Source organism: Otolemur garnettii, unplaced genomic scaffold (genome assembly GCF_000181295.1).
Source record: "Otolemur garnettii isolate 467f Iridium unplaced genomic scaffold, OtoGar3 scaffold00047, whole genome shotgun sequence".
In the NCBI taxonomy this organism is placed as follows: Eukaryota; Metazoa; Chordata; class Mammalia; order Primates; family Galagidae; genus Otolemur; species Otolemur garnettii.
Window position 1 is genome coordinate 975839 of NW_003852442.1, and position 17076 is coordinate 992914.

Below are 17076 nucleotides of genomic sequence, written 5' to 3' on the forward strand. Positions count from 1 at the left end.
GTTCACGGCAACCTCAAACCCTTGAGGCACTCTAGCCTGGGCAACAGAGTGAGACACTATCTCAAAAAAAAAAAAAAAAAAAAAGAGAGGGAACCCAAGTGAATAGGTGACCATTTTCCCTGTGTTTTTATCAAGACCTGTCTTGACAAATATGTAGACTATAAGCTCCATGTGGACCCTGGGTCAGTTTGGTGACACCACATTCTAGCATTACCACAGTGCCTGCCTGGCTCACTGCAGGTGCCTGGTAAATACAGTGAGTGAACTCACAGGAATTGGTACCGAAAGGTGCCTAACAGGTGACACCAAGGAAAACTGTATAACTAAAATGTTCAAACACTATATACAGCATGGCCTTGTTTTGAAATCTACTATCCCAGACGTTGCTACGCACACATTTAGAAGCCAGAACACTCTATTCTAGGCTGCAAAGGGGAGTTAGTTACCTGGAATAGGGGTAGGCAGGCAGGAAGAGGGGCAGAGTTATAAAGGATTTTAATATTTCATTTCATACTTCTATACTTTTTTCAATGAGAATACATCACCATTGCTGTTGGGGAAAAGAGATTTGAAAATGTATAAAAAGAGAGTTATAAAGGATTTAAATTTTTCATTTCGTATTTCTATGCTTTTTTCAATGAGACTATGTCACCATTGCTGTTGGGAAAAAGAGATTTGAAAAGGTATAAAAAATGTTTAAAAATTTATAATCCCTTGTAAGTACTCAGAATGTCCGTCCATGCACGGCAGGGCCTGGGTGAGCCGCCTGCACAGCAGAGCGAGCGCTGAGGCATCTGCACAGGCAGATGTGACAGATTCTAGAAAGAGTGGGAGAGAGGGTGGCGCCTTTGGGGCGTTCAAACCCAACCCTGGCCAACTGAAAAAAAAAAAAAAAGAGAAGAGGAAGGTTGGAGAAAAGGGTAGAAAGCAACTGTTTTTTGTGAATTCTTTTCACTGAATATCTGCAAAGCCACAGCAGATCTGAAAAGGGAGATAGGAAGATCAGGTATAAGCCCAGCCCCGGGCAGCCACAGTTTGCTGAGTGCTCCTGTGGTTCCCGACAACAGGCGTGTGCACGACACTCCGTCCTGACTGTTTCCCCGTCATGGTGGTGAAATGAGCTGCTGTGAGTGAAGAACTCAGCACCAGATGCAAAGACAGGACCTGCAAGTCAGCTGTGGGCTCAGCATCGTGGAGAAGGGGACACACAGGTGCTCAGCAGTAAGGATTCGGTAATCCCATCACAGGCCAGCGAGTCTCACGCCTGAGCCTGCAGCAGAATCCCCAGCAAACACAGCTGACTGGATCCCACCCCTGGAATTTCTGACTCAAGCGGTCTGGCGTGGAATGTGGAGGCTGCATTGCTAAGACATTCCCAAGAAATGTTGACCCAGGGATCTTGCTTTGAGAACTGCCATTTTTAAATGAAAACCTCATTTCAAAGAGGACCCATGAGAATCAAAGGTTTAATTGCTATCAGCCATATTTTAGTGCGTTTGGAAGCTCACAGAGGTAGCTAGGAACTTGGGGTTCTTCTTGAGGTCTGCGCTTTGCCTTATTTGGGGCAGAGGGCTGGAGAGGGGGGGAGGGCGGAGGCGGCTGACTCACCTCATTCTTTGGGCTGCATTTTACTGCCATCCACTTCTGCTCTGAGCTGAATGGAATCTCTTTCTTTCTTACATATGAATTTTTAATGTCACTCAAGTCCATCTAGATTCATAAAATGAGATATTTTTAGTGAGTCATCTGAAGCTAATCTCCATGCAAAGCTCAGTCCATTTAAATTATTCATTCTTTAAACCGTCCACAGCAGATGAGAAGTCTGGGCATTTAGCTCACACAGAAAAACAACTTATTTTCAAATGTCACTCTCAGAAAAAAAAAAAAAATGTCTTTTTTCTTGTCCCAGGGGCAGAAGTGATGGTATTTGCAACTGTGTCTATCTAAAACCCACTTGGAAACAGAATCCTGTAGGTAGAGTTTCTGCCCAGAGGAAGGTACAGCCATTTCCCCCAAAGAAACAACCCCCTGAGTCAGCGCAGGGGCCCTGCTCAGTCCTGACATGAGTTTACTTTGGGACCGGTTATTTGACAGCTCAGAAAATCAGTTTCCCCAGTTTTAAACCCATGATCTAAACCCACTGTATCCCATCACCTCCCAGGGGTAGAAATGGATTGGGGGTGTGTGTGTAGGGTGTAGACGTGCGCACAGCACACAAATGAGTCCCAGAACATCTGTGGTCTTACTGGGGAATGCTTAAAAAGAAAATCTCTCAAATGTCTCCTTAGGGGGAGTGCTATGGGTTGACTTGCGTCTCCCAAAAGATATGCTGAAATCCTAATCCCGGAACCTGTGAATGTCACATTCTTTGTAAACAGGGTCTTTGCAGATGTCATCAAGTTCAGATGAAGTCATTAGGGTGGGTCCTAATCCAGTGTGACCCAACATTAGGAGAGGAGGACGCCCTGGGATGACAGATGCAGGGACAGCACCGAGGGATGGGGGCAGAGAGTGGGGTGATGCCCCCGCAAGCTGAGGAACACCCAGGTTGCCCCTGACTACCAGGTGCTGGGAGGGAGCCTGGCCCTGGCCATGCTGATCTGCACTTCTGGCCCCCATGACTGAGATGCAGTCACGGTAACCACCCCACCCACTCCCCCAGTCTAAGGTATATTATTTCGGCAACCCCTGGACAGTGACATGGGGGCAATGATGGAGGACAGCTTGGGAACTGCTGGCCGCACCATGCTCAGGGCCCACCTGTCGCACAGAAGCACCTCATATGTGTCAGCCATTATTTCTCCTGTTCCAAAAGGTTGATTCTAAAATCCTAAGTCAGGCCCCACGACAGAGGAAAATCCTAGCACATCAAGGAAAGAGGCTCTGGACCCCTGTCCTTTTCTAAGCTGCAGCGGCAGCTGGCAGCAGAAGCACGGTGGGTGCTGGACACCAGATGTCACTCCTGCTGGACGGCCAGGCCAGGCCCCTTCACTTTGGGGGCTGCTACGTGGGGCTGACTTAGCACTATTTTAAAAGGGGAAATACGCTCCGTTTGGAGAGTGGAAGGAAAATAACGTGATGTAACAATTTCTCAATGCTCTCCACTGGGGAGAAACCGCACCCCGCTGCCTGTACAGGGAGGGAGGCAGAAAAGGGTGACTAAGTCTTCTCCCCCCCCCCACCCGCCAGCCCGCTCTGGCTTCCCAAAGGTGGCGCTGGAGGAGTGAAAGGGAAACACATGGACACAGGGCAGAGGAGAGGGCCCAGGGCCGCCCAGCTGGGAAGAGGGGGCCAAAGAGGTGGATACTGAACTTGAAGAAAGGCTCTGGGCCAGTGAGGACAGATGGACAGAGTGTAGGGCTGGGAGGCAGGGAGGGGCCAGCAGGGGCAGGATCAGTAGCTGCTTTTCTTTTGACCTTGATGAGAGAAAACTGACTGGACCTGAGCCCGAGACCAGTCACCTGGGCAGTGAGCAGTCGGGACAGCGGTGGGTGGTGTGGAGAGCAGAGGGGCTCCTGCCCTGTCCAGGGGAGCCACAGTCTGGCTGGAGAGGAGGATCTGGCCAGGCTGGCCATGGACACAGTGCCACCGGGGTCACCCACCTTCTCTGCTCCTTCTCTTACTCTCTGCACCCCACGTCCTTCCCACCTCCTTTGCTCCCCCTTCCTCCTCCTTTCCCTGCACCCCCAGTCCTAGGTGTTCTGCCTCGTCCTCTTTTAAGGTGTCCCCAAGCCCAAGGCATAGCAAGCAGGCACACCTGCAAGTCCCCTCAGTGCCTGGCACTGGGCACCAAGTGGCCCAGGCATTCTGCACAGCCACGGAGCTTAGGGCGCAAAGGCCGACCTGAGAAGACTAGGCCACCCCATGGTGCCCCTGGGAGGATGTGAGCTGTGTTGGGGGTGCATAGATGAGTCCTGTTCCCCCGTCTCCCCAACACCTGAAGAGGTCTGAGCCATGGGGGTGCTCAGAGGATTCTTCTGGAATCTCCAGCAGAGGGGTTAGAGATCCATTGAGCTTTCCAAAGCCACACAGAACCTCAGAGCCTACCTGAATCAGTCTGAGGCTATTTGGGGTCATGCTCTCCATTAGTATAATACTAAGCCCCCCAATCCTCATGCACTCAGACGAAAGCTTAAATCTGTTAACCAACCCAGCCTGAGTGAGAGAATGGATGTCCTGGAACCCTTACCTTCATTGCCAGGGCGATCAAGGCCCCCTCCGTGGGCTGGCCCATCACAGCGTTCTTCCTGATGACTGCGTTGTTGGCGACACAGCCGGCCTGAAAAGGGGATTGTCTGAATGTCTACTGTTCAACCTCACCGGGAGCCTGGGGCCCTCGGGGTCTGGGCACACTCAGGCCCCTGAAAGATTCAGACCCTGCAGGCTCGACCCATTCTTATAGCTGAGGCTTTGGGGACAAGACTTGCTTTTTAAAATAAATCAGCATCCTGGCTCTTCAAATGGAACACAGTATTTCTGACCATGTTGAATGGTGGTTGCCACAAAGCCATTTTTTTTTTTTGAGACAAGTCTCACTCTGTCACCCTGGGTAGAATGCAGTGGCATCATGTAGCTCACAGCAACCTCAAACTCCTGAGCTCAAGCAATCCACCTGCCTTGGGCCCCCCCAGTGCTGGGATTACGGGCGTGAGCCACCGTCCCTGGCACAAAGCAATTATTTTAATAGTAGGGAAACCAGTGGGAAGTTGAGGGGACTGGTGGTTACAGGTGTGGGGTCATAGGGATTGACCACTAATGGGGATAGCGTTTCGATTTGGGGTGACGAAGTGTTCTAGAATTCGGCAGTGATGATGGACACACAACTTTGTGAAGATGCTAAAACCATTGAGCCGTGTACTCTAACAGGGTGAATCCTATGATCTATGACTTCCGTCTCAGCTAAAAACTAAATATATAAAAAATGAAAAAATGAAACAAACAGAGCGTGAGTGGCCCCCAACTCCCCCCACCCCGGCCTGGTGAGCCGAGCCTGGGCACTCACGTTGCCCATCTGAGCCCCTGTTTCTTTCTTTCTTTCTTTCTTTCTTTTTTTTTTTTGACATATTTTTGTTTCTTAATCTGCAAAACTGAGATGATGGTCTCTGATATTGAAGTGGGACCCTGGCAGGGCCCTTGAGGGGTGGGGCTTGCTGGTCATTATGGAGGAAGAAGGCACCTGCCCCCGGGAGCTTCGGCAGCTGGTGGGGATAGGACTGACAGTATCTGCCAAGTACCTTGTCTGTGCCGGTGTCACTGAGGTGCCAGCAGGCTGTGATGAGCACAAGGGACTCTAGCTCCCCCTATTACCTCCAATGTCACCATTTCTTTCAGGACCATTTTCCAGTGCTGTGACCACCTTACCCCTGGGTGGCCCAGTCACTGTCAAGGAGCACTTGGTCCAATTGCTATTTCCCTTTTCAGAACGAATTTCTAGAAGTCCTAGTCTACGTGCCTATTACCTCCAGGACACTTTCGACACTTACCTCCACTAATTTGCCCACTGAAACATTGGAAAATTCCTTAATCACTTCCTTTGATGGTAAAAGACACACAGTCCCTTTGCCGTCATACCCAACTCCGCTGACCTGGAGGACCAAGCAGAAGAAAGGATGCCACCAGGAGGCAAAGGTATGCTCCCTGGTTGACCCACAGTCTCTTTCCTGGACATCCACCCCACAGACAGAATGCTAAACACAGACAAGGCTTTAGGTCTGAAGATGCTCCCTGTAGGACTGTTTCCTGGTCAGCACAGCTCACCCAAGGATAAACTGAATTGCAGCAAGTTCATATCACGGCATCTCTGCAGCCATGCACGTCATGGGTAAGAAAACCCAGCCCCAGCACAGGAGAGTGCTTGCATTCTAGAACAGGTGGGCAACGTTTTCTTATAGAGACAGATAAGCAAATACTTCAGCCTTTGCAGCCTGTGCAACCTCTGTGGCAGCTACTCAACTCTGTCACTGGGGCACAAAAGCCACCCCTGACAACATGAACAAGGGGGTGTGGCAGTGCGCCAGTCACACCAAACTTTCAAAACTAAGCACTGGCTCATGGCAATCATTTGCTGACCCCCTTGCTCCGTAAAGTTTTGTGAAAAAGTATCAGGGTACAACGTCACGTGTTCAGGGAGCTTCCCACTGTGCACGTGATTCAACAGAGGCTGAAAAACACAAATGAACTAACCAGGAATCCCTAGTTGGTCACAGGAGGGTAAGGGTGCTGTCTCCCACCTTGCCGATTTTGGGATGTGCATGTTATTTATCAGTGATAAAAAATTAAAGGGGGCTCCCTTAAATTAGCCTTTTGAAACAAAGTATGGGATGATTAAAAAAAAAGTCTTTTTTTTTGCTGCTATTAGTAGCAAGGAGATTGTACAATGAGCTCCGTTTGTTTCTTCCTTACTGTCTCCTAGACAACACCCGTGCTTGCTTTCTCTAGACAGGTGAGGGTCTGGCAGGCACAGCTCTGTCTCCAGGCTTGCGCATTCCATCAAGACTCACCTCAGCATGAAGCCCATCGGACGTCACAAGCTGGGTCACCGTCATTTCATTGGCAGTCAGAGTCCCTGTCTTGTCAGAACAGAGGACATTGCAGCAACCTGGTTCAACAAAACACCAGTTTGCACAAAAGAGGCTTCATGGAACACCCAAGCTGGGTTGGCCCATGACACCCAAGGCTCCATGCTGTCCCACCTGTAATAATCCCACCGGCTCAGGCCCCTCACCTAAAGTCTCCACGATCGGCAGCTTCTTCACAATGACCCTTTTCTTGGCCATCCGCAGCACTCCCAGGACCAAGGTGACGGTGACAACGATGGGCAGACCCTCTGGAATGGCCGCTACAGCCAGACTGGGTTGAAAGGTCAAACAGGCCCCGTTAACATGCCCTGAGGGACAATGTGAGTCTCCACTGGGGTTGGCAACTCTTTTGGCCAGTGAAGTTTGTCTTTGGTGTCCCCAGTGCCCAGTTCTATTCTCTGTTCTCAATTCCCTGGTGCACCTGCCTCCTCCTTCAGCCCCCATTGCCCTGAGTGCTCCCCTGCAAACCCAGCACTTGGGAAGGGGTGTCTCCTATCAGCCATCCACACTTTAGTGTGAATTAGTCCATCAGACGTTTTGCCTCTTAATGAGTTTTTGCACTTATTTTCATTTATTAGGGAGAAAGGTCTTAGGTTCCTCGAAAGGAATTTCCAGACTCAGACAGTGAGAGTAAATATTTTGGCTCAGAGGGTCTTCCCTGGGTCCTCTGTATTTCCCTTTTCCTTAGTCTAGGGCTTAGATGTTCCTACGAGGAAGCCAGACAAGGGACTCAGGTCAGGGAAGTGAAATGGCAGAGCTGTGCCTCTGCCTGTGGAGCTGATCAGGTTGAGGATGTCGGCTCTCTTTTTTACAACCCCCCCCAACTCACTGTGTACCCCAGGACCCACCCTCCCTCGGCCGGGGTGGATTGGATTAGAGGCTCCTATAAGACCGAGGCTGAGCCAGGGAGACTCTTCCTTGGTGACGTGCTTGGGACTGAGGCACAGAGTCCCCTTCCGGTGGGTATGTCTGCAGGTGGCAGGACGTTAAGAGGGGACACTTTCTGCCTCAGTTTTGGCTGAGGCCCCACCACCTCGGGCTGACAGGCCCACATCCTATACTCCTGAGAGGTGACACAGTGTGATGCCCTGCATCCACTTTGCAGCAGTGTGGGTGGGGCGTCATCCAGCGAGGGTGGTTGTGGGGCGGCCACCACTGAAGCCAGCAGGATCGGCACAGGGGCTCATTCCACCATTATCTCTACTTTTACATGTGCTTGAAAACTTCCTTAAAAGATTTTAAAAGCAAATGTACAAAGACACCCTGGCAACCCAATGCCCACCAGTGGGCAAGTGGGTGAGCGGGTGGACAGAATGTGGTCTCTCCACTCAGTGGCGCCCTCTTCAGCCATAAAAAGAATGGAGTTCCCAGACGGGCTTCAGACATGCAGGGCGTAAGAAGCCAGGCGCAAAAGGCCACATAGTGTGTGGTTTTGTTCATATGAAATGTCCAGAACAGGGAAATCTGTTGGGACCAGAAGTAGCTTAGGGATTGCTTGGGGCTGGAGTGCAGGTGGGGGGATGGGGAGTGACGGCTAAGGGACGCAAGATTTCTTTTAGAGGATATAAGAAGAGATTCCAAAATCAACTGTGGTGATGGTGGCCTCTGCCTGTGGCTAAAAACCATTAAAATGTATATTTTATATGGGTGAATTATATGGTGTATGAATTAAATCTCAATAAAACTGTTTAAGGAAAAAAAGAAAAGAAACCATAGCTAGTGACTTCGGGAGAAGAAGAGAGATGGCCGGGAGGTGGAGGACACTGTGACCAAACTCTCCCTGCTACGCCACCGCAGCCTTCCACCCGAGGCCACGCCTTCCATCCGAGGCCACGCCTTCGGTGCAGGGATGCTATACCTTATGTGAAGCTTTAAGTTTTGTCATCACGTGGAACTTTTCACTGTAGCTTCTAGAAAAAGACTATGGTGGGACTAGAAGTGACAGGGAATTTCTGATATCCGAGAAGAACCAGAAAAATTTCAGTAGAAGGAGCCAGTGTCACATGGAGCCTGCTCTGCAGAAGTCCTGCTGGACACAGCCGGCCCAGGCCCCAGGCTCAGAAACAAGCAAAGCAGGTCAGTCTGAGCGAGGCCGAGTCAGTCTGAGCGAGCCACCCCGGAAACAGCAACCCCCAACGTGGCCAGTGTTACCTTTCCCACGAGAAATGGGAAACACAGTATTTTTTTCATGCTAAGTCCTGATTTTTAAATACTAGCGACAAATTCCAATTTTTAAGAAAAGATAACAATTCAAACAGGACACATTTTCTGGCTACCTCAGGCCCCCAAGTAGCTTGTTTTGACCCTCACACTCACCCCAGCATCCTATAGGTGTTCAGTAAATTTTTGCTGAAAGAGCAAAGGTGAATTAAGGGAGTGAAGTGTTCAGACCTTTGCTGGCCTTGCATGTAGTGAGCACTCCACAAGGGTGGACTACTAGTTACAAAAACCTAGTGAGATGGGGCGGCGCCTGTGGCTCAAAGAAGTAGGGCACTGGCCCCATATACCAGAGGTGGTGGGTTCAAACCCAACCCTGGCCAAAAAAAACTTGCAAAAAAAACCTAGTGAGATGGATTCACAAGCTGTGGTATAGGTATACCATCGAACACTATTCAGCTATTTAAAAAAGATGGAGACTTTACATCTTTTGTATTAACCTGGATGGAGGTGGAACACATTCTTAGTAAAGCATCACAAGAATGGAGAAGCAAGAATCTAATGTACTCAACTCTAATATGGAGCCAGTAGACGATCTTATATACACCCACATAAGGAAAAATTCAATTCAAGATGGGGGGGCAGAGGGAGAGGGGAAGAGGGAGAGGGACAGGTGTGCTCTCAATTAACGGGCACCATGTTAGAGTGTATGGCACACCTCTTGGGAGCAGGACGCAATTATAAGAGGGAGTTTACCTAACAAATGTAAATATTGTAACCTAATTCTTTGTACCCTCAGTTAGCCTGAAACAATAAAAAATTAAAAAAAAAATTATGGTGAGGATCCCAGCCAGCCAGAATCACATAGGGCTACCGTGTTTTACGGAACTAAAACACAGTTGGTTGTGAAGGCCACTGTGACTTCGTACAACACGAAGGAAGGGGAGAAACACGGCCCATTAATCAGTAACACCGAGCCGGCTCCTGACATCACTTATTAGAAGCAGCCTGACTTCAGAGGAGTTCAGATGTGAAGATCGTGGACCTTAGAACCAAGGAAATATGGTACCTGCATGGTGACCTTTCATCTGGAGACAATGGCCTGTGTCGGGACAAGTTATATAAACTAAGATTACGGAATTTGGTCAAGGGGCTGTGCCCGGGTCTCTATGGTGACACACACACACACCTTCCTTGGTTTTCCGGCTTTGGCCGACAAGACCAGCTAAGCAAACATTTGTGGAGGGTAACGGCAGGGGACTCTCCCCTCTATATGGCAGGGCGAGGGCATGTTTGCATGGACCCAGAGATGTTCATAATAATAAAAAATTAATCCACAAACTAATAAAGATTAGAATGAACCGGGAAAAAGCAAGTGCCTCAGATCATCCTGAAGGTTACTGAAGGCAAAAGGAATGAGGATAAAGGTTTAAAAGAAGCGATTCTCTCCTTTTATTTATTTTGGAAAATCTCGCTGCTGTTTCTACCTTCTGATTGAGCGGTTTCGATTGACTTTAATCATCCACTAAAAACTAGAAAAGCTCACTCTTCCAAAGTCACAAGGGGAAGGGGCAAATTGTCTCAAGTGCAAGTTCACCAGGGATCAAGTGGGCACATAGGTGAAAATAAATGTTAGGAAAAGGAATTGGAAATGACCAGCAGCACCGGGGACGATGGAAAAGCTTCCCCCCCCCTTTTTTTTTTTCAGTTTTTGGCTGGGGCTGGGTTTGAACCCGCCACCTCCAGCATATGAAGCTGGTGCCCTACTCCTTTGAGCCACAGGCACCGCCCGAAAAAGCTTTCTTCTTCATCCTGGAAATATTTAATTGTCCTTTTTGGCTCACAAACTTTTCATGGTTTATAAGATAGAAACAGAGCACATTATTATGTTAGGGAGGTTTTTAAGCATTCTGGTGGCTGAGAGCCCTGGGTGCTCATCCTTCTCCCTCCTGGCCATATGACAATTGCCCTACCAGCTGTCACCTGAGTTTCTGGGGTCTCAGTCTTCTCCCCTCGTTCTGTGCTTGCTCGAGGCTAGATCAGGCTTAGTATGGAATCCCAGGCTCTGTGTCCCTGGGGCATGTTAGAAATGCCATGTGTCAGCCTAAACCTCAGTTTCCTACTCTGTAAAAGGGAGGCTGTGTGGGGATGTACTGGGATCTCACGTCTCCAATTCCCACTTGCTCAAAGTATGGGGAGAAGCACTGCCCATTAATCAGTTACCCTGGGCCGGCTCCTGACATCACTTGATGTCAGAAGTGATGCTCTGGAACACGGCATTCACCTGCCCACTTGTTGATTTTGTCCCTGTCTCTCAGTGAATGCTGACTGTGCAGAGTGATTGAAAAAAAATCAGGCCTTTGGAATTTTTAAAAGGCCTGCATTTGAGGCAATTCCATCGCCAGTTACCAGGTGACTGCAGGCACTTATTTATACACAGGCACGCTTCGCCTGGTGTCCTGGACACACACACCGGGTACTGTGTGTCACGCCATGAGCCACAGCTGCACAAGCCCAGCCCTGAAAATGAGCTCACTGTGAGTTCATTGTGAGGTGCATTGGCTGACATTGACCGTAAAGAGAGCGTCACAGCACAAGTGGGAGCTACAACAGGTTGCTTTTTGCATGTAAATGAGAAAGGTTCTAAAGATTTTTTTAATAACAACATTTATAGTTACCGCTACACTTTCTTTCTTTTGCCTTTATTGATAGATAATTCACATACCATAAAATCCACCCCCTTTAAACGATATCATTCCATTGTCTTTAGTGTATTCAGGGACGACCCTCGCTACAGTCCCTTCTAGGACATTTTCCTCACCCCTAGAAGAAACCCTGTAACTGTGGTCAGCCACTCGCCACTCCCAGCCCCAGCCCCTGGCAGACACCCATCTATGAACGTCTCCATGGAGTGACCTGTTTTTGCACATTTCATGTAAATTAAGATCTTATCATAGGGGTCTTTTGCCACTGGTTTCAGCATTGAACCACCCTGTATCACAAATCAGTACTTCCTTTCCGTGGCTGAGTCACATTCTGTTGTATGTATGTGGCCTGTGCATTCATTAATTGATGGACATCTAAGTTCGTTTACATCATAGACGTCTCTTTTTTCTAACAGACAGTAAAATAATTTCCATGTACCACCTGAAACCACCCTGCAGACACCAGCAGCACATGGGTTACACCTGAGAACCACGGGGCTTGACATCAGCCTAGAAATGTGTTGTCTCCTCTGTGTGCTGGAAGGGCCCCCAGCCTCCCCTCTGCTGCAGCACTCTGCTTCCCTGGCCTCAGCAAGCAGTCGCAGAAGAGCCGCCAGCAAAGTCCCACCACCAGACGAAGCCTGGCTGCCCGTCCTCCTCTCTGCAACAGCCACCACCAGGACCCAAGGGCTTGGGATCACTGATCAGAACCACGGTGTGGAGGATGGGCAGGTCCCCTTAGCATAAAGTCAAGTGCCCTGACTTCCAGCTCTGCTGTCACTGGTGTGGTCTTTGGCTACATGCCTCCTGTCCTCACTTACAACCTCCTCTGGAAAACGGGGGCTTGGAACAAGTTCAGACTAGTAGCAAGAGCCAGCACCCACTACCCGCTGTGCACTGTGTGGCCCCTTGCACGGCCACCTTGTTTAACCCTCCTGGTGACTCCAGGAGAGGGTACACCAGCATTCGCAGTTTAAAGAGGGGGAAACCAGGGTACAGAGAACTAAGAAACTTGCCCAAGGTCATGCAGCGAGTACAGCAGGAGCAGAATTTAAACCGAGGCAGGCTGGCTCTTGGGTCCATACTCTGGACCCTCAGGGACTCCGAATCAGAGTTTCATTCACTTTGCAAGTGATCCCCAGGCATCCTGATCTGTCCAACAACATGCTCTCGGGAGACCAAGGTCTGGGTGATGAGGACACGCCTATCCCGCAGCCCCCCACCTGCTCTCAATGCAGGGCGGGGCCCCGCGCCCTCACCTGACTCCAATGGTGAACATACTGAGCAGCTGCTTCCCCTGCAACCAGCCGATGAACATGATCACACCTGGGGAGAGGCAGAAAACAGGCGTCTGCGCACAAAGCACGAGCACGTCTCTGAGTCCGGGGGCATTTCCAACTCATTTCCTTATACACACACAGGGAAATGATGCCTGGCCTCAAACACTTTCAATTGCTCTCTTTTTCTTTTTAAGGAATATACTTTTATACTTTGAAAAAAACCTGACTTTTTCCAGGAAAGATTCAAGCCCAATTGAGGAAACAAACCACCAGTTTATTGTGGGCTGTTGGCAAGCATGTCCACATCATCCCCAAAGTGTCCACATGCTGCATGAGCCCAGGCTCCCTGCCCACCCTCCCAGGCGTCTGATGTGTAAATGAAGCTGCTCCTGTGATCAGCAGATGGGCCACTGTGTTTTAAATGATTTTATCCCACTGTGTTCACAAATACATTCCCCTTTCCATTTTTTTCTTCTACAATTTACCGAATGCTCACTAAACACTGGGCTAGGCATGGGGACAGGGAAACTGTCACGGAGGGATCCTCCAGGCAGAAGTGACGGAAGCTGTGCTGGGCCCTGAGAAAGTTCACGAGATGGTCTGGCAATAAGGAAAAGTGCTGGGGCCGACAGGTGCAGCGTCCGTTTTCCTCCTCTGTAAAATGGGGATAATGGCCAGGACTCCAAGGAGTTCTTTCGGGGTTTAAGATGTAACAATCTGTTTTGAGAGCTCAGCACTTTTCTGGCCCACAGCCAATGCCTCGCCGTGACTGTCCTCGTTGTCATTATCAAAAGCAGGGGGAAGGGCTGGGAAGGTGGGTGAGTTGTCTGGTGATACCCCCGGTGGAGGTGCTAGAGAACTCCAGCTTTGTTCTGTAGGAACTGGGGAACCAGGAGTGTTTTAGGCTGGGCAATAGTGGGACATGTTGGCGGGGGCACAATATATGTTATTTTCGTTTGGGGCATATTGAAATCCCCGCTGAAATCTTAGCTAGATCTCCCCAAATGAACTCAGACCTAATAGTTTAGAGAGCAGAGTTCTATTAGAAATGGGGGAGGGCCTAGTCGGGCATTGTGGTGGGTGCCTGTAACCCCAGCTACTCAGGACGCTGAGGCAAGAGAATCGTCTAAGCCCAAGAGCCAGAGGTTGCTGTTAAGCTGTGATGCTACAGCACTCTACCGAGGGCAACAAAGTGAGACTCTGCCTCTAAAAAAAAAAAAGAAAGAAAGAAAGAAATGGGGGAGGCCAGTGAGCTGGAAGCCCCACCCACTAGCAACTCACCCCACCCTGTGGCCTTCCTATAGTGGAATGCTACAGCTTGTGTCCGGGACTCACAAGAGTCTCTTCTCAAATTCATGGTCAGTAATTTTGCATTGGCAGCTGACAGCCATGCTGACAGCATTTACACCACGGGGAGTGGCAAACACGACCTTCCCCTGAAAGGCATTTCCCCAGCCTGTTGGTGTGCCCTTGCCTCTCCCCTGGGGACTCTCTTGGGATCCATGGAACATGGTTTCAAAACTCCCACATTGCTAGAGTACTTCTTGACCTGTTAGAAAGAAAAAAAATATCTGAGTTCTATCATGGTCCTTGTCACGGACGTGCCAATTTAATTAAGTTCTAAAACTTGAGGAATATGGGCTGATACAAGACGACAGTCTTGCAGGACCTCTGCCTTGGAAGTTTTTTTTTTAAACAAATTCATCTTGTGGAAAGTCCTTTAAATGCTATCTACTTTGACAATCTGCCGAGAGGCAGATTTACTCAGTATTTGCCCTTGGGGTTACTGAAGTAGAAAGATCAGCCTCATTACTGCAGCACAATCTCCTCCTGGCAACCCCATCAGCTAGGGCAGGTGTCGGAAAACGTTTTCTGTAACGGGCCAGACAGTAAACAGTCCTGGCTTTGTGGGTCACCTGGTCTCTGTTGTAACCCAACGGCTGTGGCAGCTTGAAGGCCGCCGTAGACAGCGCGTCAAGGGCAGGCCTGAGTTCCAGTAACCAGCGCTGAAATTTCAATTTCACGTAACTTTTATATCATGAAATACTTTTCCTCATTTGATTTTTTAAAATCATTTTAAAATGTAAAAAAAAAATCCTCTGTTGGCTGGCCATACAAAAACAGGGGGAGATCAAATTTGGCCTGGAAGCCCCAGTTTCCAGAATGCAAGAGAGGCCTCTGGGGATTCCACTCTGCCAGAGATGTCTAATTGATCTGCAGCCTGGGAAGGCACGTGAAGGATGGACACACACAGCTGCTCCCCTTCTCATGTCTGGGCAGGCACTGCCAATCCATCAGAGTTCTCTGCCACCGAGCCTGAGCGGGGCTTCGAAACCTTCTCATAGCAGAGAGCCCCACTTGCTGGGTCGGCTTGCAGATTGACATAAAACCCATTTCCATCTCTGGGCCAGGACAACACCGGGCAGAGAAAAGGGTGGAGAGCTACTTCAAGACAGCAAGCACAGTGGTTTAGCAAACTCTGGGCAGTACACCCAAAGCTGAGGTTTGAGAAGAAGACTAGAAATTGAAGTGTTGGGGACCGTCATCAGCACAGTAGACCCGAGAGCCGTGGGTTCCTCTGTGTGGCTTCTGGGTGCCTCACAAGTTCATTAAGACCTGGGGGGTTGGCTCGGTGTCTGTGGCTCAACCGGCTAAGGCGCCAGCCACGTACACCTAAGGTGGCGGGTTCGAATCCCCAGCCCGGACCCGCCAAACAACAATGATGGCTGCAACCAAAAAATAGCCGGGCGTTGTGGCGGGCGCCTGTGGTCCCAGCTACTTGGGAGGCGGAGGCAGGAGACTCGCTTGAGCCCAGGAGTTGGAGGTTGCTGTGAGCTGTAATGCCACGGCACTCTGCCCAGGGGGACAGCTTGAGGCTCTGTCTCAAAAAAAAAGGAAAAAAAAAAAAAAGACCTGGGGGGTTGTGTTCGGGATTTCACCGTGGAAGGGTGACCTGGCACACACACCTCCACCTGTGTGGTTCCTTCACCTATTTCCTCTGATCTTCTCAACTGCCCCCGACAGGGAGAACAGAGCAGCTTTGGGGGGCAGAGAGAGTTGGGTTCATTGTCTCCCTCCTCCTCCTCCTCCATGAATCAACCGCGTGAAATGAGCAAACCGCTTCACCTCTCTGAACCTGGGTTTCCTCATCCATAAAATGAGATAACATTTACCTTAAAGGGTTTTACTGAGGATTAGAGGGGATAATGTAGTAAAAGCAGCCATCCACCTCAGAGCAGGTGCTCAGGAACCCACAGACACCTTAGCGACAGCGCCTCCCCCAGGCCGGCTGAGCACCAGGCGCTCTGCCTGTGTTAACTCGTGGACGGCTCACAAACGACCCTGCGGAAACGGCGCTAGGATTATGCCTCCTCTTATGCAGAACAGCATGGCTCACGGAGGACATGTAACTTGCCCGGGCTCATCAGGCTACAAGAGGCAGAACCAGCTTTTTGGCCAGGGCATCTGACCCCAGAGCACGCCCTCATAATCATCCTAAATTCACCACCTCTTAAACATTGTCAAGGTTGGGAAGACGTCATCCGTGCTTTTGAATATACCATTCCTTCTGCCTGGGTCTGAGCCAGCACGTGTAGCCCCGCAATCCAGGAAAGCCAGGGACGGGACTGTGGACAGCAGTGGGAGCAAGAAGCAACCTTGTGCTGTGTTAAGGCATGAAAATGGAGGGGCTGCTTGTCCCGGCTGTTAGTCAGGTGGAGCGAGCACAGGCACCTAGCGTTTTTATTTTTATTTAAAAAAAAAAAAAACAGAACCTCTGGTCTCAGTCCCTGTGCAGGTGAGTAGCAAGCTGTCTGAGAAATAGCTTCCCTTCCACCCTAGAACCCTTCACTCACCGATTATGCCAAAGGAGAAAAGCGTCAGCTGCTCCCCCAGCTTGCCCATGCTTTTCTGTAAAGGGGTCTTAGGCGTCTGAAAGGGTGAGAACAATGGGCTGGTTAGACGAGCTCCCAGCGGCGTGTGCCCGGGGACTGCCGGGCTTTTCCCCAAATGCCTTTGCCTTGCCACCCCATGGCCGAGCTGAGTGACGGTTGCACACATGTGTCAACATGCACTGACTTCTACGCTTCAGATCTGTGCATGTTACTGTCTGAGAGTTATATCTTTCTGAAAATGCTGACAACTGTTTTAAAACAAAAATGTTTCAAAAGGATACTCCATGGACCACATCCTCCTCATCCCTAGGGGCAGGTGGCAGTGGCATCATTCAGCTGGAACAGTCTCAAACCCCAGCCCACAAACAGCCAGAGTCCCCCTCTCGCTCACCTCTTCAGCCTGCATCATCTTAAACACTTCTCCAAACTGAGACCTCTCCCCCGTTCCAATCACGACTCCCTG

At 49.8% G+C, this 17076-nt stretch overlaps 1 protein-coding gene across 1 annotated transcript in view; it reads right to left on the reverse strand.

The window, feature by feature from the left end:
• ATP2C2 (ATPase secretory pathway Ca2+ transporting 2) overlaps positions 1-17076 on the reverse strand; it is a 54735-nt gene that overhangs the window by 12486 nt on the left and 25173 nt on the right. The window contains exons 8-15 of the mRNA XM_012806097.1: positions 17005-17073; positions 16575-16650; positions 12700-12766; positions 6725-6849; positions 6501-6598; positions 5484-5585; positions 4190-4279; positions 1609-1710 (exon numbers count right to left, since the gene is read on the reverse strand). Of these exons, the coding sequence (XP_012661551.1) occupies positions 1609-1710; positions 4190-4279; positions 5484-5585; positions 6501-6598; positions 6725-6849; positions 12700-12766; positions 16575-16650; positions 17005-17073 (729 nt within the window). The remainder of the gene's footprint in view (positions 1-1608; positions 1711-4189; positions 4280-5483; positions 5586-6500; positions 6599-6724; positions 6850-12699; positions 12767-16574; positions 16651-17004; positions 17074-17076) is intronic.